This window comes from Neocloeon triangulifer, unplaced genomic scaffold (assembly GCF_031216515.1).
Source record: "Neocloeon triangulifer isolate White Clay Creek 2 clone unplaced genomic scaffold, ASM3121651v1 ptg000001l, whole genome shotgun sequence".
Lineage (NCBI taxonomy): Eukaryota > Metazoa > Arthropoda > Insecta > Ephemeroptera > Baetidae > Neocloeon > Neocloeon triangulifer.
Genome location: NW_026775544.1, coordinates 11,050,671 through 11,076,878, shown reverse-complemented (window position 1 = coordinate 11,076,878; position 26,208 = coordinate 11,050,671). Strand labels below are relative to the sequence as shown.

General features: G+C 37.7%; 3 protein-coding genes across 3 annotated transcripts in view; 1 reads left to right on the top strand and 2 right to left on the bottom strand.

Moving 5' to 3' along the window:
* The window catches only part of LOC132193780 (uncharacterized), a 41,058-nt gene extending 25,214 nt beyond the window's left edge, over positions 1-15,844 (top strand). The window contains exons 2-6 of the mRNA XM_059614665.1: positions 2,074-2,291; positions 6,084-6,219; positions 6,274-6,407; positions 14,201-14,462; positions 14,837-15,844. Coding sequence (XP_059470648.1) covers positions 2,074-2,291; positions 6,084-6,219; positions 6,274-6,407; positions 14,201-14,462; positions 14,837-14,940 — 854 coding nt within the window. The 3' untranslated portion in view covers positions 14,941-15,844. The remainder of the gene's footprint in view (positions 1-2,073; positions 2,292-6,083; positions 6,220-6,273; positions 6,408-14,200; positions 14,463-14,836) is intronic.
* A 1,816-nt stretch (positions 15,845-17,660) lies between these two features.
* Positions 17,661-19,731, bottom strand: LOC132193358 (sodium/hydrogen exchanger 9B2-like). The gene is made up of 7 exons (XM_059613986.1): positions 19,559-19,731; positions 18,983-19,158; positions 18,819-18,925; positions 18,607-18,768; positions 18,039-18,188; positions 17,806-17,982; positions 17,661-17,756 (listed from the first exon to the last, which is right to left on the bottom strand). Exons 1-7 carry the CDS (start codon positions 19,729-19,731, stop codon positions 17,661-17,663), a joined length of 1,041 nt encoding a protein of 346 aa, XP_059469969.1.
* Positions 19,732-23,323: 3,592 nt separating this feature from the next.
* LOC132196991 (uncharacterized) lies at positions 23,324-25,387 on the bottom strand. Its single transcript, XM_059619995.1, has 6 exons — positions 25,149-25,387; positions 24,956-25,076; positions 24,718-24,887; positions 24,447-24,663; positions 24,217-24,380; positions 23,324-24,156 (listed from the first exon to the last, which is right to left on the bottom strand). The coding sequence occupies exons 1-6, from the start codon at positions 25,178-25,180 to the stop codon at positions 23,343-23,345; spliced, it is 1,518 nt and encodes a 505-aa protein (XP_059475978.1). The 5' UTR covers positions 25,181-25,387; the 3' UTR covers positions 23,324-23,342.
* Positions 25,388-26,208: the final 821 nt, after the last annotated feature.

Genomic DNA, 26,208 nt, shown 5'->3' with positions numbered 1-26,208 from the left:
GGGCGAGGCAGTAAATCAATCCGAACGGCATAAGCGGCCATTAGCATTTTTTTCAGCCATTAATTACTTCGCAAAGTGCCAACGGCGATGAATTTCATTATTTTTGCATTCAAGTAGAAAACAATCGATCTTCACGTCCGTGACACTTTCTCACTTTGAAGCTTTCAAAATCGCAAAGTCGCTTTTCTTCTTCAAGAAAATCGATGCACCCGCTGAGGATAAATTTTGCGAGCTTTTAACAAAAAATTCTGAGATTTAAAAAGGGCGAGAAGTTTGTGATCGTAAATTGCAGCTCGCGAAAGTGAAGCTTTTCCCTTTTCATGAAAATCTTGAGGAAATTAAGGATTTTTTGCCTCTGGGAAAGAAGCGTTGGGTGGGCTGTGAAATATGCCCGCGATTTGAATACGCCTTTAATAAAAAGGTGAAGGAGAAAAGGAGAAATTGTGCTTTCTGAAAAGACACCCTTTTACTCAACCCAGCTTTAATTGATTCTGAACACATGCCTAAATTAATGGGTTTTTTTTTCATTGCTTTCTAGCTTCAAATCCATCCAACAAAGACCAAAACTTACTCCTTTTCAAAATTAATTTTAACCAGGGAGTCGCAAATATTACCAACATCTGTGAAAATTTTCGCCTGTTTTGAAATTTGTATATTTTCCTGAAAATTTTCAATTCACTTTGAAATTTAGCAAACTTTGTTCAAATAGTTTCGTCAACGTTTGCTCATTTGAGAGTGACGAGGGTTGATTTCCAAATGAAGCAAACAAGAAAAAACGACTCTTCTCAATTCGCGTCTTCCGTGAGGGAATTAAAAAGTTTTTACGGCCGCTCTCCTGAAACATTCAAACCACGACCTTTTCTAGGCGAACTTTGTCCTTTCAATTATTTAGCCTTTTAAAAGATTTACAACCGAGCGAGGAGCGAATTGTCTGGGAATTAACTCCTTTTTCCGAAAAACAAAACTCATCTGGCAGGTCCATTGGCCGCACCAGTTGTTTGATAATTATTCGCACCCGGCGCCCACCAACGAGTTTTGCAACTCGGTTCCTAAAATAAAACAGACGAAAAAGGACAAAATCGATGGCGGAAAAGAGACAAATTGGTCGGCAAAGGACTGGAAACAAAAAGAGGCAAATTAATGGTGCTTGTCCGTCGATTGCGTCAAAGCCAATTCCTTGCCCTTTTTGCACCTGCGAATTTAAAATTCGTTTGAACTTTTAAATTCTTTGAAACTTGCAAACTAAATCTATTAATTTGCAAATTGGTATTTTTTTCCAACCGGCAGAGATTAGCTAATTTTTTGTTCTTTTAATACACCAAAGTGGTCTCTCAGCATCAACTGACAGACAGGCCAGACAGATAGAAGCACCCATTGACCCCTTTCGCCCCCTCCACTCGCGGTGAAAAGTGGCATCAAGAGGGATAACAATTTCTCTCTCTGCTACTTTTTGCATAGAAGTGTTTTTTCAATGGACTGCTGCAAAATCCGTGCCGAGCCACTTTTGATTCAAATTTCGCCCTTTGAACAAACATTTTGAATCAGCCAAAATTAAAATTGGTTCTCCTTTGCCTTTTCACATCAAAATTATTGAAATGAGGCCACGTTCAGTTCGAAAATTAATTTCATTTCCACAAAGCTCAACCCACTCTCGCCGAGTTTTGTTGCATTTCGCTCGTTTGTATAATTTGGCGTTTTCAAAGGCTACAATGTCAAAAGTAGTGGATTAATTAGGCCAAAAACACTTCAAAGAGCAAAATCACTCTAATAATGAAGTATCTCAATTAATTAAGTTTGTGTTTACCTTTCACGGTTTCCATCGCTTTTTAGCTAATTATCCTAAAACTGAAGCAAATCAAAATATTCAAATCAATAAATATTTGAGAGCAATAGATTAGGGCAAAATTCTAAAAAATTATTCAATTTTAAAATTTTAATTTTTTTTTTTTACTTTTACAATAATTTTAACTGTTATTAATCTATTTTTCTCCTTACCAGATAAAAACAAAACCCAAAAGTGTCTCAATGAATTGAAGCTGATCATGTGATTTTGTTGCTTTTGTGTGATTTCAGGGGGTTGCGGGGCGCTGAAGGAGGCGCGGCTGGTGACGCGGCCGGGCAGCGGCGTGGTGCGTCGCGGCGCCGCCGTCACGCTGGTGTGCGAGTACGACCTGGAGGGGGCGCCGCTCTACTCGGTCAAGTGGTACCGCGGCACCCGCGAGTTCTTCCGCCACACCCCCGTCGAGAGCCCCTCGACCAAGCTCTTTCCCTTCGCAGGCCTCAACATTGACGTGAGTTCGAACCCAAAACCACCCCTCAGCGTCATCAATCACCCTCACTCGCTGACAAAGTCACTAATTGAAAGTGGATTGATTCGATCAAGGACCATCAAGATTCTAATTAATATTCTAATAATTTTTTTCCTTTCATTTTTAATTGAAAACTGCAAATTTTTGAAATAAGTCACTTATTGTTAGATATTTTTATATTACTTTTATTTTCATTTGCCAATCTTTTTAAAGTGATGAAACATTAGATTTAAAAAGAGGAAAAAATTAACAATTTGAGGGATTCTTTTAAAGTTTGCAGATAATCTGGAATTCTGTAAAAGAGAATCTCCTTTTGAAACTCGTTGGTCCTTTTCGCGATGTTTATTTCATTAGGCAGCGCTGTCTGTTATTTGATCTCAAAGCAACCCTTTCATCAAGAGCGTCCGTCGCCTCTTTCTTTGCAGGGGAAAGGGTTTTAAAACCGAAAATGACGGTGCTCCTAATTATTTTAGTTAAAGGTGTTTTTCAGCAAGAGTTTCTTCTCATTTGACTTTTCCGCAGCATAAATAAAGTGCCGCAGGTAACGAGGTAAATTAGGCTCAAATTCGTCTGGGCGATAATTAGACGCTCGCTTTGCTGATTAATTATTCAAATAATGTGATTACGCCGCGAGCGGATTTAGTTACAACCGAGTTGCGCCACCGCAGAGGTTTCACAAACTTTCCGCCAAAGACCAGGATAAACTTGTTAATTTGGACCAAATTAAGTTTCAGCCACTTTAACATCGTAATTATAATTTAAATAATTATTTAATAAATAATTAATTAATTCCCAAAATATTTTATTGAGGACGAGTTTAGAACAAAAGAAGAAACCAACAAAGATCCTCCCTGGGAATAAACCGTCCGCTCTGGGAGCAGATTCGGGTGACATTTCACTTGCAATTACACTTTGTGACGACCAAAGTCCTTTTGACGTGTGTTTATTATTGCGTTTGATCCGCCGCAGTCGTCGGGCCATTTCGTTGTTTCCGACCTAAACACCATGTGTGCCCACCCGTCCCTTTTTCGCCCTCGGGCTTTGATCACTTCTCTCGCCACCAACAACACCAAGCTCCAATTTTATTTTCCAAATTTTGAAAACTGGCAACAGTTCGGCGCTTGATAAATTCCTGCTTTTATTTTCGGTCCTTTTGTGAATTAATTCGCGTCGTAAAACTCGCTTCAAATCATTAAAAAATGAAGCAGCTGCGCTCGTCAAATCATCGTTCGCGGTTTCAAGATCTCGCTCGCTGCAAGTTATGCGAAATTTTAATCGCGAGTGCGCGGCTTAATTAATGGGCCGCTGTTGATTGCTCTAGTTTTACGATGCCAAAGTAATTGCGCATCCCAGAAAGCTTAAGTGCCGAGATTGCCAAAAGTCGTTTCACTTTTGATGTGAACAAAAAGGTGTTTTTTGACGCAAACAAGCAAATTCTCCCAAATTCATCCTGATAAAATCTTGAATATTCTGATTTTCGCTCATCTTCTTTCAATGACGAAGCTGATGTAATAAAAAAAACACGGCTCGTTAGTGGCGGGAAACAAGGGTGTGGTCCGTGTCGGTTCGTCAACCCCCAAAGTGCATTAGCAGTCACGTGTCTTGTTAGTTTTGCTTAATTAATTGAACAAAAATGTGTCGGACGAGCAACGTCACGCTTCATTGTAATAAAAATGCTTCACTTTTCGCGTGCCTAAAAGGGGTGGACACGAAGTTTAATCATGCAAAATTAATTCTAAAAGGTCACGCTGTGAGTGTCAAAATTAATTTCTGGAATATTTTAATATAAAAAAAATGGGATTAAATAGATAAAATTGAATATTGCCTTCAATGAAGTAAATGGATGCATAATTTTTCAGCGCTTCTTTCCAATCCAATTCAATGCGATCCGATAGATTTGACGCTTGAATTGACTGTGAAATGATTTCCTAATAAAGCACGTATTTTCCGCAACCAGTAACAAAAGTGCATTTGCGACCAACGAATGATAAAATCGTGTCGCCGACGATCGAATTGAGGTTTTGTTTTGTCGCCAAATGGACACCGAGTCGCTCTGATGGCTGAAAATAGAAATACGATTAATCGTGAAATAACTTTTGAATTGAATTTTATTCAATTTCCTTTCAATTGGAAGTGATAATTAAATACACATGTAGTATTCAATTTTAAATTTTGTTTATAAATTTTTACTTCAATTTCTCCGTTTTTTCTGTGATATTAACTTTTTAGTTGACTATAGCTTTTTTCGTTCCTTTCGCGTCAAAACTAATTCCCAACTCCCAACAGTGTCCTTGCCCTGCTCATAAAGCACGTGTTTTTTTTTTTTATTATTATCTTTTTTCGGCAGAGTGGATTTCATTGCAGCTGACGGCAGGACAAAGATTTACGCGCGCGGGAGGAAAAGTTATGACAAAACTAATGAAATTTCGCGCGCCGTGAGTAATTTTCCGTTCGGCGATAAATTTAATCACCCTAACAAGCTTTTGTCTGTTCGGACTGAAAATAATAAATGGAATAATTGAAATAATTCATGTCAAGACATGGGAATTAATTTGCAAAGGTCGTAAATAATAAACGGACCTCATCGCTCTGCAGCTTTGATTTGTTTGCATTTCTTTCTTACTTTTCCAGGTTTAATCTCGCGATTTGAATGGAACGAGAGGGAAACGAGAAAATCCTTTTCCGTCCCATCGTTTGTTGCGAGAATAAAAGGCTGAACTCAGCGCGCGATTTATTGCCTCTTTTCGCCCCGAGCGCCGCCGTTCATTTCTGCTTCAATTCGCAACATGAAAGATAAAGTGGACCCCAAACCGTGTTTCTTTTCTTCTTTTTCAAAAAGAAGTGAAAGGTGCAAATTGCAGTGGTTTGGATTTTTGTTTAATTTTTGACATTTTACCTTATATCCTCTAGAAATTATTCAAAAATTAAATAAGCAGACACTGTAATTACATTCACATTTTTAATGTTAATATAAAATTATCAAAAATATCGAAGATATTTGTTATTTATTTTTTGAAGTGAATCTTGAAGCCTCTGACGTCACACGACAACAATAGAGGAGGAAAATATTAATTATTATTTGCATGCAAAAAAATTCAAAGAGCCCGGAGATGGAAAAAAGAAATGAAACCGACAAAACGCTCGGAGGAGAGGCTCATTTTTCCACCCTCTGATAAAAAGGGGTGACTTGTCTGCGCTCTTCGCCGCCCAATAATTTCGCTGAATCCACGTGGAAAAAATAAATCATGCTTGGTAAAAAACAGGGAGCGAGGAAAAAGGGTGGTGCGTGGCCAGAATTGCGACACGGCCGTATTGATTTTGTTTTGGCGAGCGAGCGCCTAATGCATTATTAACTCGCAATTTCCATTTTTGCATTTTCCAAAAATGCTCTCCAATGCTCAAAAGTTCTCTTTCCGCCGCGGCCATTCGTCAAATTTTATCTCGAATTCCTCAAGCGTAATTTACGGCCGCGTTTTTTTACTGGCAAAAAAATGCAGCCTCAGATTTACAAGTAGAACTTTTACTGTAAAAATTCCAATAAAAAAATTATTTGAAATTTCAATTGAATTCTTTGTTCTGTAACAAGTGGCCAAAATTATGGAAGTTTGAAATTACATTCAAGATAAAAAAATATTAGTTTTTTTCAAAAAATAAATTGAATAAAACTTTGATTAAATTATTAAAACAAATTCACAAATTCACACTTATATTTTTGAACAACAAAGTCTTTTCACTTATTTCATGGCAATTAATTATAATTTGCAATTTGTGCAGGAGAAGGAGTCTGACGGGAACAAAGTGCGGCTGGTGGACGTGGGCTTCAACGTGGCCGGAAACTACAGCTGCGAGGTTTCGGCCGACGCGCCCTCCTTCAGCACCGCCTTCGTCTCGCACTACATCACGGTCGTCGGTGAGTCCAAAGTCAAAATTTCAAAACAGATTCGCATTTTGCCTTTGACCGCAGCCCTGCCCGAGAAGAGACCGTTGCTGACCGTCGAGCGACCTGACTACGAAGTGGGCAACGTCCTCAGGGCCAACTGCAGCGCCGGCCCCTCCAGACCGGCCGCCAACCTCACTTTCTACATCAATGACATGCCCGTGAGTTTGTTATTTTTGTAATGATATAGAAATTCAATTTTATTACTAAATTTGAAGATTATTTGAGAAGAGTAATTTTTTGTATTCATAATTTTGTTGTCTTTTTTCATGAAAGGAAGAAAACTTTTGAACTTTCTGAAAGTGAGGAAAGTTTTATTAACGCGATCTCGCCACCTGCGAGTTTTGAGCTAATTGCGCTGCCAAGGCGCGACAGGGCAGTAAATTTGAGGCAAAAAAGCGAGCATAATTAGAAAAGGCATAAATAGGCCTCTGCTTTTACACGCCACAATAAAGGGCCGCCCCCGGGCAATGAAGCGACGCAAATTGAAATTTCGCTGCATTTTCTACCGGCGGCTTTTTATTAGCTCCGCGGAATGATCAGCAAATCTCGTTTTACGGCCGGCTTGTTTTAATTAAGAAAAAACGACGCTAATTTTAAATATTCTCCGTTTATCTTAGCGATAAAATAAATATTTTCTTCTTTGCTGAAATCCAGTTTTTCTTTTAGAAAACTTTTGATTCACTTTCTGCGCAAATATTTTCACGCAAATGAAGATCGGCAAGAAATTTCAAAAAGCGACTTTGAAATTCTGTTTGTTTGCGTCAAGTTCAGATTTCTTACTTGCTTATTAAAACCGTTAACTCCTTCTCTGGGTGCGAATTCGCGACTTTTCACATTTAAGTTTGATAAAAGTTGACTACGTTTGTAAAGACGCGTAAATAACTTGTTTAGTTGCAAAATTGTGTTTATTGATCTATTACAAAGGCAATTGCTGCCCATAACGGGATACATCATTTATACATTCAAAATTATACAAATTTAATACAATTTAGAGAAAAGATGAGAATTTTGCAAACAAAATTTTACATACAAAATTTTCCAATTACTAAATAAAAACAAAAATAAGAAGAATAACAATAATCAAGTTGTTATTAGATTTTTTTACTGGGTGCTGAAAGCTTGCATTTATATGACTGCCTGATACTTCCGACTGCCGCTTTCTTTATTTTATTTTTTTGCTCTTTCTCCTGGCAAAAAACTGCTGCTCAAATTTTGTTTAGTTAAACAGGCTTTATTTTCGTCTTTAATTTTGGCCTCGCAATTCAGCTTTTATTTTCCAGATCAGTCCTTTTAAATTCAGTTTTTAATTTGTGATTTCATTCATGCAGGTTATGCTGGTTCAAATATCACTGCAATAATTTATTTTTTAAGGAGTTAATATTTTGATTTAAACACCAACTCGGCGGTAGTGCATTCCAAAGGTGATAGCTTGTCATTCAAAAAAGAGTCATCATCGCAATCAAATGGCGGAAGGAGAAGCAATCTGTGTGTTCTAGCAGCTCTGACTTGATAGTCATCGCGCAGCAATAATAACTTTAGTTTATTCAAAAGTCAAAAGCGTTTTGTTTTCATAATGAGAGAGATTACAATTGGGATTGTTTTCAATAGTGAAGATGATTTAATAAGTACTTAATATTTTCATCTTTTTATTAGCAAACTTTGAAAACATACTAGAAAAGAGATACATTGATGAATAAAATATTCAAAATTTTCTTTTGCTTAATTTTAGAGGCTTAGAGAAGCATTTTATCCTTTTGTAGTTTATTCTGCCCAGGAAAGTTTGTTGGTTAAAAGCAGCGCCGAAAGTTTTCTTAATTTAGTTTTTGAAGAAGAAAAAACATTTCTCCGAGTGCACTCTTGGCCTGCGAATGAGAAACTTTTGTTGCCAGCAAAGGTCCTTAATTAAAACTCGGCGACTCTGTTTGTGTTTTGTGGCCGCTGATTGAGGTTAACCCCGCTCTAATTACGCCTGCCACTGTAATTCGAGGCGACACGCGTTGCTTTGCTCGTCGATAAGCCCCGAGGAGGCAAAAGTCAAAACGTTCTTTCCACCGCTCGATTGTCAAACGAATTCCGCTCGCGGCGATTAATTGCGAAATTTCGCGCGGATGCAACTTTTTCGGCCACCTGGGCTCACGTTTGACCTCGTGACCCCGAAAGGACCAACTCGTTCCGCCGAACATTTTAATTAATTAATAATTCAATAGCGAGCCCGGCCGGTCGTCATTTCTGACGGCCATTCAAACCAAAACTACCCTTTTGTGCAACGCCATGCTTCATATTTCATAATTTGATCAATATTTTCAATAAAAATTCATTCTAAATTAACTGCCGCTTTTTTATTCCTATAAAAGCTTTAAATTTTTTAATTCTAATTCTCTTTTTGTTAGAATTTCAGCACAAAATATAAAAAAGCAAATAGAAATAGAAGATACAAAAGACGTTGGCTCACTCAAGTCTGATTTATTCCGACTGCAACTCGAGCTTCTCTGATTGCAAATGTCTGCATTTTATTCAGAGTTCGTTTTTGATGCAGATTGAGTTTGACATTCAAGAAAAGGAAACTTAATTGAATAATCCTCGCAGCAGCTGCCATGGAATTCTAAATCCTTATACTCTTTTTCCACAATGCAAACAAGAAATAAAAGTGCAGATTGCAAAAAGCGACTCTCTCGAGAGATGTTGCAGAAAATCCGATTTATTTCTTCGTCTAATCCCATTCTACGCGACACTAAAATGCATTGTTCATATAAAATTCAAGACTACATGATTTATTTCTAAAATCAATTTTTTTGCAACCACAATCAATATTTATCAGTTTTTTGCCCTCCGCGTTTTGTTTGTTTGGCCGAGGAATAAAATTGCTCGTTTCAAGGCTCAAAGTTTATTTTCCGAGCGGCCGAGCAAATTCTGTATTTGTTTTGCGCGAAACTTGCGGCGATAAATTTGTTTGCCTGTTCCGCATTTCGCGCTGAGTTTGGCGAATTCGCAATCAGCCGCGTTTTGGCCGCGCCGGCTGCGACGCAATTCACTCCCCCGACACCCCCCAACAAACATGCAATAATTTACTGCACCAAGCGGCCTCTCCACTCGAACGAATTCACCACAGCTAAAGCCAAATGTTGACGACGCTAATTAAGTATATTTTAAATTATAATTTCCAAAATTATTTGGCCAAACAATTCTTGCTCCTATAATGGTACCTGTTATATGCAGAATGTGAGTTTTTTCCTGTAATTAACGCCGGCAGAGAGAATTTAGATGCGTCGTTTTCTTTTTTTTTTCGTTTATTTATTCACAATAGCTGAGAAAATAACTAAAGCAGCCTAATCCACCTCAAAAGCACACTTGTGTGTATCAAATGTACACAGGCATGTCTGTTGTATAAAGGCGCGTTTATTTTCCGATAAAGCTGCCTATCCTCTGAGCAAATATCAGAGCGAGATGGATTTTCGGGCTTAGGGCGAATTTCCAGATTCAAAGACAAAACATTTTCGCAGAGATATTTTCATCGCATTTTTTGTTTTCCGTGAATTTTTAGTGGAGGTAAATTTTTTTTCATCTTGTTTCATTTTTGAACATTTTATTATTTTGTCTGAAGAGAAAATAATTTCAGGAAATCTCCTCGGCAACGATCACGTTTTGACGTCAATTTCTTGGAACAAATTGCGTTTGGCCGGAAAAGCGATTTGGTAGGAAAAGCTTGGCTTGTGTTTTGCGCTTATCAGTCCCTGTAATATCGGACGTGCCGCGATTGCTCTCATTTGTTTGCTGCTGCGACCGACACGTCCAATTTCCATCTCTTTATTTTCCTTGCGACCGAATCAGATTCGCAAAATTGGTGGAAAAACTCGCGAATTATGAAAGGGCCCTCCAAAGTATTCCACTCGCTCGAGCAAAAGTTTTCTCCTCGCCTCTTGACCGTTTTTTCCTTTTCGTCTGAAATGAATTAACTGATGTCTGGTCTCTGGTCGCACCCCAGCAGTTCTCATTTGCAAGTTTTGCGTCAACTTGGCCAAGAAAACTTGTTGACTTCTCCTCGCATTGTATTATTTGAATTAGGAATTGCTTTCACCACCAGTGATGAATATAATATTTTAATTAATTGAGGATTTCTCCAAATCCTGAAGAATTCGACTTTTTATTTTGATTCATTTAATGATAAATTAATTTAGAAAACGATCTTATTGAATTATTTAAATAACTTAAAAAAAACCAAATTAAACTTTTGTGGTTTGAAGAATATTTAGAGAGAGTGCTTCTGCTTTTCAGAGCATGTGTGTGTATTAGTTTAAGTAAAGGGTTGACGTTTGAGACGGAGGGGGTGGAGGGAGGACCGGTGACCGCATCCAGCTGTTGTGCCTCCCCAAGAGTGTTTGTGCCTCTCGTAAATTTAATCCCGTCTCTCTCCTGACTCAAAATAAACCTAACACTGCGCCTGAATTTAATTCGCCACCAAAATTTGTCAAATGTTTTCCCACCCAATTTTGATTGCCACAAAACGAACAGGTAAATATGTTTGCGAAATCGAAAAGAGCAGCGAATCATTAAAATTTTGTTTGCGTAACTTTCAATCAAAACACGGAAATTTGCGTAGGAGGAAAATTGCGCTGCAAAAGGAGGAAAAGAAGTGGCAATAAAAATAAAATTTGCATGCAAATTGTAAAGATGCTCTTGTGCGGTGGCACGCGAGGGTTCAAATTTATTCTCGCGAGTAAAACGACGTCTTGGGGTTTTAATTGTCAAAGCAAACAAACGCGCTTGACATCTGACAACTGTCGCCACTCGCGCGCCCTTTTTTCCTCCAAATGACTCGCAAAACCTCTCAACTCGTCTTCATCTCGCGCCTCACAAATTCGACCTCGGTTTTCTTGTTTCTCTGCTATTAAAGGATCGAAAAGAAGAGGGGACTTGATAATAAAAAAGATTATTTTTAAATGTTATCTATTTTTTCAATTCTTTTTCTTAGCAAAAGTAGAAACAGAGAAACAAAATTTTAAAGTATTTTTTTTTTATTTAAATTTAAGAAAACCATTTTTTTAGTTAAATTATTTAAAAACCAAATTTGTGAGTTAAATGTAATGAAGTTCAGAAAATGCTTAATTTCATTGAAATTAAGAGGAAACAATGAACGGTGTTGGTTGGATTGTCTGACGTTTTCATTTGGAAGACTTTTGGAGACGCAAATTGGCACTCTGGCGTTGCGGCGGAGCCATTTGTTATTGCGCCGAGTCGCTTTGTTTATCCTCGCCGTCTCCTCGTTTCTCGCTCAAAGTGGAGCCAAGAAAGGAAACCTCTGAACGCGCGGGGGTGCTTACTTAGCGTCATTATCCCTCGCACATCCCTCAAAGTCGGCAAGGTAAATATTTTAGTCCCTGGAACTGCACACGTGCGCCTCAACACTTTACTTAAACATTTATTAAATCCCCCGTTGAAATCAGCAGAGAGTTAACGGGCAAAAAGAAAACTTAATTCCAAAGAGAAAGAGCTCAAGATTTGGAGAAAATAGAATTTCTTTTAATTTCCTTATCATATTTGATTCAATTTCAGTAATAATTCATAATAAATGAGCGAAATTTGCTTAAAAAACCCATAAATTTCTTCCCAAACTAATTAACTTTTTCACGCGGTTAATTTTTATGGTTTTTCTCACTGGGACGATTTTTTGGTAAATGAATTAGATTTGCAAGTGAGATGAGCGGAATAATTCGAGAGCAAAAGGGGGCGAAAAGTGACGCGCGGAAATTGCAGCCGAAAGCTTGCGTCTGGCTGGAAATATAATAAAGTTTCGCTCACACACGTCGTCTCCATTTCTCACGCACGCTTCCCAGAAATTTCGTGCAATGGAAATGAAATCAAGAGCCGCAAACGTGCAAAACCAGCCGGCGACGGAAAGGGCGGTGAAGCCACGTGACGCGCAAAACAAAAGTCGCAAATCACCGCGCAGGCCTAATCCGGTTTGCTCGGAAAATGAAAATACAAGCAAACTTTGTGCGGCTAATTCTTCTCTTTTTTCAACAAAGACACGCGTTACTTTTACGCTACAAAAAGAAATAAAGAAAAAATTGCACTTTAAAATTTTTTAAAAGCTTTAAAGATTAAATGTTAAAAATTATACCATTTTTTATAATATAACATCTTCAAAACACGGTGTTTTATTTATTTAAGAGACTCGTTTGAAAAAAAATTAAATCTAAAAATAGAATTGATTCATTTTCATGATTATTCAAAATGCTGATTCTTCCATCGTTTCAATGAACTCCTGTTGCAATCATGCCAAATTTCGAATTTTCCTCAGCATCATTGGCCATCAAAGCTCAGCTTGAATTCAAAGTGAAATTCCGTTGGAATCGGCAAAGTTTGGAAGTTGCGTCTGGAGCAGCGGTCGGAGGAAACTTGCAAAGGGCAAACGCAGCCAGCATGCGAGAAAATAAACAAACTTGGAGTACCAGCAGTTTCTTGTTTCCTTCACACGATATTTGATTGTGGGCGGACAAAATTTATTTCTAGCGTCAAAATTCACTCCTTTGTTGAATTTTAATTTCAGACGAATGGAAACTTTTCTTCTCCTTGAGACTTACATCGGAAAATTATCAGATTGAAAAAGTGTGTGTTTTGAAAATATGTAAAAATAAACTGGAATCGCTTTCATTAAGTTAAGGGCCAAATTAACTGCAACGAATCAAAATTGCCTTTCATCTTTTCATTCCTTTCTTTGTTGTTCGCTTGTCCAGTTGATTAGCAAAAGCCTTTTTGAGGAACAAAAGAAAATTTCATCTCAACTCATGAAAAAGAACAAAAATTCTCTTCTACAACTGAAGGCCTTTGTGGTCTTTGCGATAATACAAGACAGAAACTGTTGCTCACTTCCATTCAATTGAATATAAACAAGAGAGAAGAAGCGATTCGTTGCTTTTATGTCTTTGTTCATTGTATAGGCTGAGGATAATTATGTAGATAAATTACCCCCCTCAAAACAAAACTTTAATTTTCAACAACCCAGTGATATTAAGCAAAAAATAAATAAAATTTAAATAATTTAAAAGAAATTATACATGGTCTTTTTAATACTTAATTTATGAAAAAATCACGTTATGAATCAAAATGACGGCTAATTCCACTATAGCACGGGTTTAGGAGGAGGAAACACGGAAAAAGTCCCAAAATCCCTAAAGTCTTGCAAGAGATTTTGCTCTTTTTCGTCACCGGCGCATGTAAATTTCGCTCTGCGAGCTTCTTTTCCCGGCTGCTCCATTTTTCAGATTCAATTTGCATTCCTAAGTGCCGCTCACCTGCTTGTGAATAATTCACCCCTTCGAGCAGCAAATTTTTTTAATCCTGCTGCCTTCGTTAATTATTTAACAAGCCGCGATATAATAATTTGTGACGTCACGCGCCGAAAAGGAACAAAAACTTTTAATTAGCCGAGGAAGAGGATCGGCTCGGTGATCCTTTGAGGAGCACTTTTGTTTTGCAGGATTAACTTTTAATCAGGCTAATTGAGAATGTTTGTCCTTGGGCCGTTGCAAATCCATCGCTTTCTGAATATGTTCAAGCAGATATTCTTGCTTCTTTCTGATCAAAGCAAACCAGAATCAGCGGCTCATTTGCATTCAAACAATTGCAAAGCTAAGTAATTAGACCAGGAGCTGCAAACGCAAAGAGTGACTTTTGCTTTAGAATAAAAATGATTAATCTTAATTAATTAATGTGGCAGATAAGAATCTATTTACCTATTAAAACCTACAATTTTGCCTTTTATCGTCTTATTTGAACTTAAATTTAATCGGCAGAGAAATTTTTGGCTTCAATCCTTTTTGCGTGGTTTTTTTGCACTTATTTTCATGTTTTTAATTTTGTTGTGAAATGTTTTTCTCAATTTTTATCAAAATTGTTTCCTTAATTTTGCCAATGAAGTTGATTCCAAATTTGCATTGAAATCGTTTTGCAGGTGGGGGCGGAGGAGGTTCGGTCGCGGGGGTCGCGGGTGACGACGGATGGGACGGAGGCGGCGCAGGCGGGCCTGGCGCTCAAGCTGCGGCCGTTCCACTTCACCGCGCAGAGCCGCGTCGCCGTCCGTTGCGACGCCACCATCCTTGGCGTCTACGCAGAAACGGCCAAGGTCGTCGTCAGGTCGCGCATCGACGCGCCGCCCTTCGCCAGGGACGGACCCGTCAGCAGCGCCGCCGCCGTCGAACCCAAACCGGAAAGAGGTCCCAACGAAATTTTTTTTCATTAACACTGAAGTTTTTATAAACCTTTTCTCTTATTATCTGTTTTGGTTCAATGGACGTTTATTTAGTTCTAAAATAAAAAATTAAATATTGAAATTAGAAATAAAATTTTCAAATGAAAATGAAAATTTGACCTTATTTATCAAAATGCAATTTCAAATTATTAAGCAAAATGTAGATAATTTAATTTATAAAAAAAACAGTAAGAAGTAATTCAAGAATTAACGATGAATAAATAAGGTTACACAAAATTTAGTAAGTTTTGTGGTCTAAAATTAATTTCCATTTATCAAAAAATAAATGTACACAATTTTATTGATTGCAGAGATGAATAAATGTTTTTTTTTATGCAGTGACGTCGCCGAACCGGACAGGGTCAGCGTTGGTGGTGAGCGGCCCGTTTTGGCGGGCGAGCCTGGTGCTGTGGGTGGCCGCGGTGCTGGTCGTGTGCAGCTAGTCAGCCCCAAGCCCCCTCTTTTTGGTTCGCCGATTGCAGAAAATTTCCGAGTGCGGCTAATTGACTCTTCAGCGAGAGCGATTCGTTTTTTTCCAAACTCTCGGCGCCGTCAATCACATTTTTCAACCCTTCCGAAAGCACCGAAGCACGCATGTTGAAAAAATCATTTGTCATTCGCCTGTTGTTTTCCATCTGGCTTTTTAAATTTCCACTCAAGTGTGTAACTCCGGCTTTGCTCTGAATGTGAATTTTTGTTGTAAAATTGCTAAATGCTAATGAAAGCAAAGATATTTTTAATTCAGTGCCAAAAGCAGAAACTTATTTTACAGCATTTATTCCATTTTTTTAACTTTTTTTTTAATTTCCAGAGTTCATTTATTATTTTGGATCCAATCCACCCTGTCGTCCCTGTCCTAAAATTGGGAGAAGATACAGTAATATTTTGTAAGTTTAAATAGCTTTTCTCCTTTTTTTTCTTGAAGCAAATTTTCTCCCTCACAAGTGAAAGTGAGAGAAGTGTGAATTTTGTGGATCTATTAAAAAAATGTGATTTTATTTGCATTTAAAATTTCCAAAACTCTGCAACTTCATTAGAGATTAATATCTTTGTCAGGATGATGCTACTTCATGATTTAATTTATTATTAATTTTGATTTAAGACGAATGAATTGTATTTGTAATAAAAAGAAAAAAACGTTTGCAAAAGAGAGCCCAAAAATCTCAAAACCGTCTCATCAGGAAGATGATTCCTCCGTGTACAATTAACTCACTCAGTCAAGGAAAATTAAAGAGCTTTCAAAAATAATACGAATAAAACTTCCTGTGCTTGTAACCATTAAAATGGATCGTTTTGTTATTGGCAATAAATTGTGTTTAGAAATTTACCATTGTAGACTTTTCCAGCCGCCATAAAAATACATAAATAATGTAAGAAAGTCTCCAACTGTTTTTACGTATAAGTTTTTAAACTATTGAAAAGCAAATGTAATATTTTCTCTTTAATATAAAATAGATATTTAGAATAAGTGTCAAGTGGATTTTAAAAACTCAAGAGTTAAAAAAAAAATAAGAAAGATGTTCAGGCCTTTGTGTCCTTTCATGAAAAAAAAAAAAATAGATAAAATGAGAAATGACATGGAAAAATTTATTCTTGTTTTCTAGCCTGGTCATTGATTGATAATGGACGTTTGTGTAAATTTCTGTAAACACATTTCTAAATTGTTTCCATTGGTAAAAAAGCATGAAACTGTAATTGAAGTTGTTAATAAAAGAAGGCGGAAAATGCTCATTCTCATTATTTTCTTTCATCGAACATTTGTCCGAGGTTTGTTGGATCTTCTTTTTCCTGCAAATATTTTTGAAGTGTTTTCTATCAGTTTTGCGTCCTGCTTACTTTTGTTTCTCGGCAAAAAGTGAAGAGATGTGAAAATAATAGTTTACCAACTTGTTCCTCCTCGTACGAAACTTTACTCTGTAGCATTTGGAAGGATCGAATTTCGCAAGTTTGGCGACAAAAAAATGCATGAGCGCGGTCATATTTTTTGCCCTCCGCTGACCAGAGAGAGAAGCCGTTTTTCCTTTTCCGCCCTTTTTGTCTCGCAGCAATAAACAACCCTTTCAAGCAAGGCTCGCAAATGGGGTGCTGGCGAGCGCCTTTGTGTCCAAAGACCACAATTCACGTTCCTCCGCCGCTTGAGTAATTTGACCAAATGTAAAGGGCTGCAATGCCCATGAAAATGTTCTTTTTTGCTAAGAAGTTAATGTAAAAAGCCCAAAATTTATATAGAAATAAATTAAATTTTGAACAGGGAACTGATGAAGATGTAGAGACTGTATATCAGCTCACAATCACAAAACTTCTGCAACAAAAGGGATGAAAAGGAGGCGAAAAAGAAGTGGCTTTTGTGAACAATGGAGGAGAAAACGCTGTGGAGAAAAAAACATTATTCAAGTAGAAAATCTCAACGATTATTGGGGCATGGGTAAATATTTTAAATGTGAAATTATAAAATAAAGAACTTGCGAATTTTACATTTTGCAGGACGCGAACAATGAGAATGGCCTGTTGGGAAGGTGCAGTCTGCAGTGTCTCATTATTGAAGGCGATTTGCCCAAAGTTAAATGACGAGCAGTGCTGGCGGAGCGACGTCGCGACGTCACGCAGTTGGTCAAAGTGAAAGGTCGACCGCCTGCTGGGACTCGTAATAACTTTATACCTCCTCTGCTAAAATTATATTCCTTTGAAAAATAATATCGGATCAGAAGATATTGCTGGTATAAAATTTCTACTCTCAATGTAACAGTTTTAGAATAATTTCAAAAACTTATCAATTTCACTAAGCCTTTTATAGCATGCATATAATAACCAGAGCCATAAGATTGAGCCTTTTATCACATTTGTTATTGGTTGATATTCTTCTCGTCTAAAGACTTCCACCTCCAGTATGTATTTCACCCTAACAGTCATATTACTCAGAAAATGGTTGATTGAAAGAATCTTTGCAATACTTAATTGATTGTACGCTGAAAAAATCTTTGCAAATATTAATAACTACCTTTTACATACGACGGCTGCCGCTTGGCATACTTTGGAGAATTAAAATACATTTGAATCCTAATTTACTTTTATGAGAATCAGTTTTATGAGGGGATATTATTTAATAAACTTTTTAAAAGCTTCTATATCTTTTAAGTAAGCACAAGTATTATTTGTATTTAACCTATGATTTCTGCAAGAGTCTCGAACCAGCCAGTTTAATCGCAATCGCTCCTGCCGGCGCAGTCAAAAGAATTGACAAAACTGCGACGGTCAATATCTGCATTTATAAATTAGAAAAGTGTCTATTTTAATTTTGAGCAAATTACGTATTCGCCGTAGATCATCGCGGTTTGATCGGCGGCTTGTGTGGCCATCTCGAGGGCGATCGGCCCCAACAGGCCTTGCACGGAGGCCTTTGGCATCCACGCGATCGCTAAAAAAAGCCTCTCCTTTTTCTGGAAAACTCCACCAAATGTCACCAAGTACGCGGCCGCAAACCTCATCTGAATGAGAAACAATTCAAATTAAATTATTTTGGATGTAAAATTGATGCGCTCACCAGAAGAGCCAGGCCAAGCACGGCCAAACTTTTGCCAAGCATCTCCATTGTCAGGTGGGACAGTTGAATGTCGGCGCCGATCAAACTGAACAGGATCGGCTCAAAAACAAACCAAATTCCGGAGAACGCTCTTGTCACCTCTTGCACGACCTGACAAATTGGAGTTGATTTATTTTTTAAAATTATATAAAAATGATACGACTTCTTGCATATTTTGGTTATTTTTTTTATGAATATAGATAGTAGAAGGGGCAAAAATATTGAACAATTCAAGAATATTTTTCAGATACAATCTGCAGAAGTAAGCCTTTTTTATAATTTTATTCTTGGTTTTTTCGCCATAAATTTTAGCTTTGCCTAATAATATTTAATAGATTTGATGTGGAATTCTAGAAAATAAAAAAAGATCCCAATGCAAATTTATTAAAACTAAAATTATAATATTTTTCAAAGGGTTTACTTCAAAATTCAAAAATTTGGTCTCATTTTGACATTGTTTCAATTCATGATTAATTTGATTGTTTTTTTAGCAGTGAAAGATTGACTTAAATTTGCATGTTTGATTCACCTTGGGGTCATCGTCACTCAAATTCCATCCACAACTGGCCACAAAAGAAGAGATCATGCAGGCCAGTGGTCCGGCGCCTTCGTACCCGAGACGGTGAGCCCCGAACAGAAACGAGATTCCGCCGGAGAAAAGGAGGAAAACTCGCAACGGCACCACATTTTTCTAGACGGATTTAAATAAACTCTAATTTTCAAAATTAAAATTAAAAATACATCAGAGCCGTGAGGGAGGTAAATCGTCAGCAGGCCAAACAAGACGCCTGCGGAGATTCCCAGGACAACCTCGACAGGCCCTTTGATCAGGTCGCCAACTAGAGTGCCTGCGGTTTCAAAAATAAATAGGTTTTTTCTTATTTTGGGTGGAAATTAATTCAGACCGTGCTCAAAAATAAGTCCGGAAATGATTCCGAACGCGGAAATGGCGAGGATGTCGTCGATGGTGGAGGCTGCGATGCCCAGCGTGTGGATCCCACTTTGGCCGCCGAAACCCGCCTTTTGCAACTTGAGCAGCGACGGAACCAAAATTGCAGGAGAAACCGCTCCGATCACAAAACTGTAAAAAATTTAATAAGAAATAAGCATTGTATGATCAATTCTTCAGATTTGTAGGAAAAATATTATTAATTTTTATTTCTGTTTATTAGAGCAAAGTAAAACTTGAAAAATTTGAACATTTTTTAAGTTTAAATTGAAGGTTATAAATTAACATATTTCATTAAAAAATTTAAGAGGAGAATATAGCCTTTAGAGAAAATGCAACTTTTATCACTTTCATTTTGAAAAAATAATTAACAATTTTCAAAAATGTTTCAAACATTCTGCAGAATCTATATTTTTCAGAAGTATATAATGCCTATATATTTAAATTATTATTTCCGCAAAAACATCATAAAAAAATAAATTTTGATATGAAAAAATCATCTATATTTTGTAATAATTAGCCTTCAACTCACCCCATGAGCAGACCCCAAACGAGGGGGACTTTGAGGATGAAGTGGGCGGCCAACATGACCGAGACCGCTTCGACACAGCAGGGCGTGAAGGCGAGTCGGACCACCAGGCAGCTCAGCCTCTGCATCGCCTCCGGGTTCAAGTTCAGCCCGGCTTTGATCAAAATCACAGTCATCGAAATTTTCCTGGAAGAGAATTTTTTCTCCAAGTCGGGCCGAGTGAAATTAATTAATAATTTATTTCTATGTCATTTATAGAGTTCATGTACAGGTTGGCCCATAAGTAGTCCGTGATCTTTGACAGCTCGCCACGGGCGAACCGTTGGTCGAATTTGAAAAATCTGCACAGATTCTGAAAGCCCAACTTTCTACAAATTTGCCTGGCTTAGTAAGAATTTTGGCAGAGTTGAAATTGTAATTGTTTTAAAAGGAAAACTAAAAAATGAGAAAGTGCCTTATGGGACTTCCCATATAGCAGCATTACATACATGGGCAGAGCGCACTTTGCGCTCTGCGATCTGCGCTCGCGCTCTGCGCTCATGAGCGCGAGCGCAGAGCGGGATCGCACGATTTTCAAAATCGTGAGCGCGAGCGCAGAGCGCGAGCGCATTGGTCGCTGAGCGCAGCGCTCAATTGCGCTCATTTTGCGCTCAAACCAAAAGTAAAAATTCCCGAATTTGATCAAAAATTGTAATGAAAAACTGTGTTTTTATACCAAAAACCAAAACTGATCCCAATTTTGGTGATTTAACTTCAACTTTATCATTTCCAATTGCCGATGTATTTTTTGTTATAACAATATATATATTAAAAAATTGTCTAAAAAGTCGCACTTTTTCTTCGGATAAAAATATTTTTGAGCGCAACGCGTGAGCGCAAGACTTTTTAAAAATTTGAGCGCGAGCGCAGAGCGCGAGCGCAACATTTTCAAAATCTTGATCGCGAGCGCAGAGCGCGAGCGCAGTGTTGCCAGTGATCGCGAGCGCGAGCGCGAGCGCAAAATTGTTGAGCGCACCCATGTATGCAGCATTATGAGTGTCGGAAGTTCAAAGTGAAAATCATGTTTTTTAGGTAAATCGACCCTCCTGAACACGAATCCGTGGTCGGTTTTTTGAAATTCTCATTATTTCTAATTTTTTCCCTCAATTTGCAAATATTTGCAAAATGTGCCAAAAAAACTAACACGTGGAGATAAAAATCTGAAAATTGCTGGAGGGGTGGATCTTGAACATAACAACAACGTAATTTTTCCATACTTGCTATTTTCCGGAAAATTGACCATTTTCACAAGGGGTCCACGTTTTGGTCGATTTCCCGATTTTTATGGGAGTTAAAAACAAAACTTAAAGTGATTCTGAAAGCTGATTAAATTTCCTATCTTTCTTCTGTGAACATTAACTTTCCAACACTGGCTGCTTTTCCGGAAAATTGAAGAAAAAAATTAACTTATTTTTCCCAGAGAGTATGCAACCCGCAACAGAAAGTCGAAATAGCCAAAATGTAGCTTGGTTCTTTGGCAAGACACCCCTAAAATTTCAAAACTTTTCATTCAGCCGTTTTTCCGCAATCGCTGATTTTCCCGACCCCTTTTGGGAAAAATAAAACTTTTCCGGAAAGTCATGTGTGATGCATCATTCGATTAGGCACGTCAAGGAGATGCTAGAAATGAATTTTTATCAAAATCGGATCATTTTTCAAATTTTCAGAGCAGTTTGAAAAATGAACTTTTTTTAATTTACAAAATCTGCTCTGAAAATTTGAAAAATGATCCGATTTTGATAAAAATTCATTTCTAGCATCTCCTTGACGTGCCTAATCGAATGATGCATCACACATGACTTTCCGGAAAAGTTTTATTTTTCCCAAAAGGGGTCGGGAAAATCAGCGATTGCGGAAAAACGGCTGAATGAAAAGTTTTGAAATTTTAGGGGTGTCTTGCCAAAGAACCAAGCTACATTTTGGCTATTTCGACTTTCTGTTGCGGGTTGCATACTCTCTGGGAAAAATAAGTTAATTTTTTTCTTCAATTTTCCGGAAAAGCAGCCAGTGTTGGAAAGTTAATGTTCACAGAAGAAAGATAGGAAATTTAATCAGCTTTCAGAATCACTTTAAGTTTTGTTTTTAACTCCCATAAAAATCGGGAAATCGACCAAAACGTGGACCCCTTGTGAAAATGGTCAATTTTCCGGAAAATAGCAAGTATGGAAAAATTACGTTGTTGTTATGTTCAAGATCCACCCCTCCAGCAATTTTCAGATTTTTATCTCCACGTGTTAGTTTTTTTGGCACATTTTGCAAATATTTGCAAATTGAGGGAAAAAATTAGAAATAATGAGAATTTCAAAAAACCGACCACGGATTCGTGTTCAGGAGGGTCGATTTACCTAAAAAACATGATTTTCACTTTGAACTTCCGACACTCATAATGCTGCTATATGGGAAGTCCCATAAGGCACTTTCTCATTTTTTAGTTTTCCTTTTAAAACAATTACAATTTCAACTCTGCCAAAATTCTTACTAAGCCAGGCAAATTTGTAGAAAGTTGGGCTTTCAGAATCTGTGCAGATTTTTCAAATTCGACCAACGGTTCGCCCGTGGCGAGCTGTCAAAGATCACGGACTACTTATGGGCCAACCTGTACATATCAGCTTAAGATATTTTTAAATTGCACTAAGAATTTTTACTTAAAGACAAAGTAGAATCAAAATTAATTCAAATCTCATCAAATAAGAAAAAAACTTCAATTTACATTAGTCACACCGGAAAAATGCGTTGATAATTTGTATTCAATCAATGTATATTAATACATGGATAACTATAGAATTAATACCTCAAAATTAAAATTTCGCCCTGGAACTGCGGACCAATGTTGAAAATCCCGAGTTCTTTCACAAGAATCCCTGCGAGCAACATTCCGATCAGAGGCGGCAAATCAATCAGGTCAAACTATTTAAGGATCGATTTATTTAAAAATAAAAAATAAAACTTTAAATTAAAAAATGCAAACCAGTTTGCCGAGAGCCAAAGCAACAAATGTCAGGCAGGCGAACTGGAAAAGCGGTCCTGACAGCGGAGTTGCAGATTTTCCCAGGAGCAGAAAAGTTGCGAGGCCAAAAAGCAGCGACGCTACCAACACTTGGCCTCCTTTAATGGCCAGGTTGCTTTCCGGACAAAGCGAACTGGGCCTGAACAAAACCCACATTCTTCCCAACCACGACACTTGGCTGAAAAATTGCACAATTTTGATAAAAAAAAGGTAATTCTTTTGAGCACTTAATACTCTTTCCGGCAGTGCGAATTTTCTTCTTCAACTTTTTCCTCCACAATGACATTAATTTGCTCATGATTCATAATTGATTAATAAAATCACCGACGGCAAATTAATATTTTTCGATGCGATCAAACTTTTAGACTTATTTTACAACAAACGACTTTTGTCTGAGATATGCAAAACAACAAATCCAACAATGTATCATACCAACAATGCAAAACTTGAGAAAACGACAACAATCGCTTAGCTAACCAAGCTCTCATTATTGTGTAAAAGTAAAAATAATAATAAAATATCCTTTTAATATCTAGATCTTCATTGGTGGGGTACAATATCTAACCATTGTACATCAATTTTGCATTAAAACATAAAATTTAAAATAAAAAAAATTTTATTTTATTTATTTGCAAGAGGTTTAATTTATAAATTTGATTGATAGGATTATAGTTAGCATTTTTGAATTAAAAATACAATCCTAATTTAATACTTGACACACTCTCTCTAAATTATTTGCAATCAATATCTAAGCAAAGGCTTTGGCCTTTGGTAAAACACCCCACAGAAAAAGATTGGATCCTTTTCCTCGGAGGAAAACTCAATTTGCTCAAAGGGACAGTTCGCAACTCTGTCCACTGCCACTGTAAACCTGCTTTTTGGAAAGTTTTGAAGGACAAGCGGAGGTTCGTCCGTGGTCATGACAACTTTTAGCTGGCATTCGTCTCCAGCTTTCAAAGCGATCTGCTCTTTCAAGTCAACGTTGGCTCCAATGTTGCGTCGGAAGTGACATTGTTCAATGTCCATAGTTTGAACAAAGTTATTGGTGCCCGGCCATGACACTTCCACCTTGAGGTTTGCTGTGTAGTCTGCACTTGTGGGATAAACTACCTCGCCCAGTCTGTTGAGGTCTAGTTCCATTATATTGACCTTTGCAAAACCAGTGATGGCGCTGAGAATGCAAACTTGGCTTAGATTCACACTTTCCTTGACGGAAATCTTGACCACATTTGTGAATGTCTTCTGATCAGGTGATGAAAATCTCAAGATGGGTGGAATTAGGTGCGGAGCAATGGAGATCATTGTGGGCAACAAGAAGGGCATGAATGTCATTCCACCATGAGACCTGGGCATGGCAGTGGCGCAGACGGTGTCAGGGAGAGCAGGACGCCTCTGTCCAAAACAAGAACTGCTTTCCGCAGCACCACTGCCATTGATGAGGTCGACCAAAATAGCCAACTGTTCAGTCTTGGTCAAAAAGTCAGGAAGACCTGCGACTTCTGCTGGCTTCAGAGTCAAGACTCGCAGGTGAGGAAGGAGCCCTCGCATGACTTTCCTATAATTTTAAGGAATGAATCGTCAAAATCTCTGCAAATCAAAATTTAATGCAACAAACCTGCTGCTTGGGAACTGTTTGGCCCATTTGGCGCAAAAGTCGATGAGTTGCTTCTCCGAGGAAACACTCAATTCTTCTTGCTGAAGCATGAAAATGATGCTCTTCTCACTTGCTTTCATTGCCAAGGGATGCTCCAAGCACCTCAGTGTGTTCTCACACAACACCTATAACAATTAAAAGAAAATAATATAGTTCAGACAGTACCATTGTAAGAAAATATGAGGACAGACTTTAGCACATTTTCTCGCCACAACGGAGTTTTCCATCTCAGTCTTTGTAAGCATGGAGTTAAGGAAAAGCCAAACAGTATTCTCACTCAGATTGATGTTCAAAACCTCCAGGCAGTAACTGATGAGTGAATCTACAGGGTATTGAGTGGCAAGTTGGAATACTTCGATAAAGCAATCCATGCCAAGTGGTGAATCAATCTTTGAGAGATGGACAAACCTAAAAATAATTCATGAAAATCTATTAGTGAATAAATTTAAAGAAAACGTTTACTCAAGGATCATCCTTAAGGCTGATTTAGAGCAAATTCCTTGGAGGTTCAACACTGGTCTCCATGTGGTATGAGCTGCTGACAAAGGAACACAATGCTTTTCAATCTCCAAGACATCTTTGAACAACAATGGCCATGTCGTCATCAAGATTGCTTTGTTGAAATGCAAAGTCTAAAATTTTTTAATAAAGCAGGCATTAAATAAGACAAATTCAAAAGTTATGTCATGAGTCGAAATACCTCCTCAAAAACTGCGCTTGCATGGTCAACCACGTTGACTTTAAAATCTGTCAGAGATAGGTTTTTGAACCCTTCATGCTTGCTAGCAAACAATGGATCTTTGCCTTCCGGCATTTCCAGCCTAAAAAGAAAATAATTTTGATTTGATGTTAACAGATCAAAATGTATGAGACTAAATCTTCGAATAACATACCGCGTCAAAGAAATTATTGCCGGCGTCATCATAATTACATATTATTCTGTTCAGTGCTCACGCAAGGAATGAATATATAAAGACACACTTATTGAGACGATGAAGGACGAGACAAACGCTTGTCAAGCCCAGAGAATATCTAAAACAAGCTTTGCAGCCACAGCGATAGTCGTACACAGAAAAGCCACAAGATGAACGGCTAAATTGGCGTCGGATATATTATTGCGCAGAAAAACTACATACAAATTTCTGTCTTTCCTGCTCTCCGACTTGTCTGGACTTGTTCGAAGGAGAGTGGGATTGGGATTCAGTGAGTACTGAGATTGGTACTATGAGACTTTTTAGACTTTATTCCCTTTATTCTTTTATCTCTGCTGAGACTGATTGTGAGTGAATTCAGTGAATTGTGAACGCGTTTTGATGAAAATTGAAAGCTGTCGCGGTAGGGAAAGAAACCGCGACAAAAGAAGGCACTTTTTTACCCCACCCCCGACCGCTGGATTCCGCTCCCCCCAGAGCCATACAACAACCCCCATTGCCCCATATTTTGCTCGCTCTATCTCGTGGTGCCACCTAGTGGCGCAGTTTATAATTATTATCAAGTCAATGGAATGCGTGCTGTTTTTCTCCCGGCGCGGCAACCAGCGGCGATTTTTAGTCGTCAAAACTCGTTTTATGACACATATTGCTCCTCTACATTGCAGTTTCTATTCTACACATGATTCTAAACTTCAATAAGTAAATTAAGTCTAATTTTCTATTTTAATAGTGTAACAACAAAAGTGTACTTGCTACTTAATGATTTGAAATCAATAATATTTTGATTATTTGATTTGGAGTATATTTTGAACTTGCACATTGCATCAGCAGGCCAGTGTGGGGAGGAGGGGGGGGGGCGCCCCACGCAAAATCAGCAAGAAATGTACGATTTTGAATTTAAACAAACTTTCATTTTTGCGCTTCTTATTATATTGTTTAATGTGGCTTCAAATAATTTTTAATTATTAAAACTCCAATCGAAATAATCCTTTCTTAATTTATAAGTATTTGTACTGCTCTC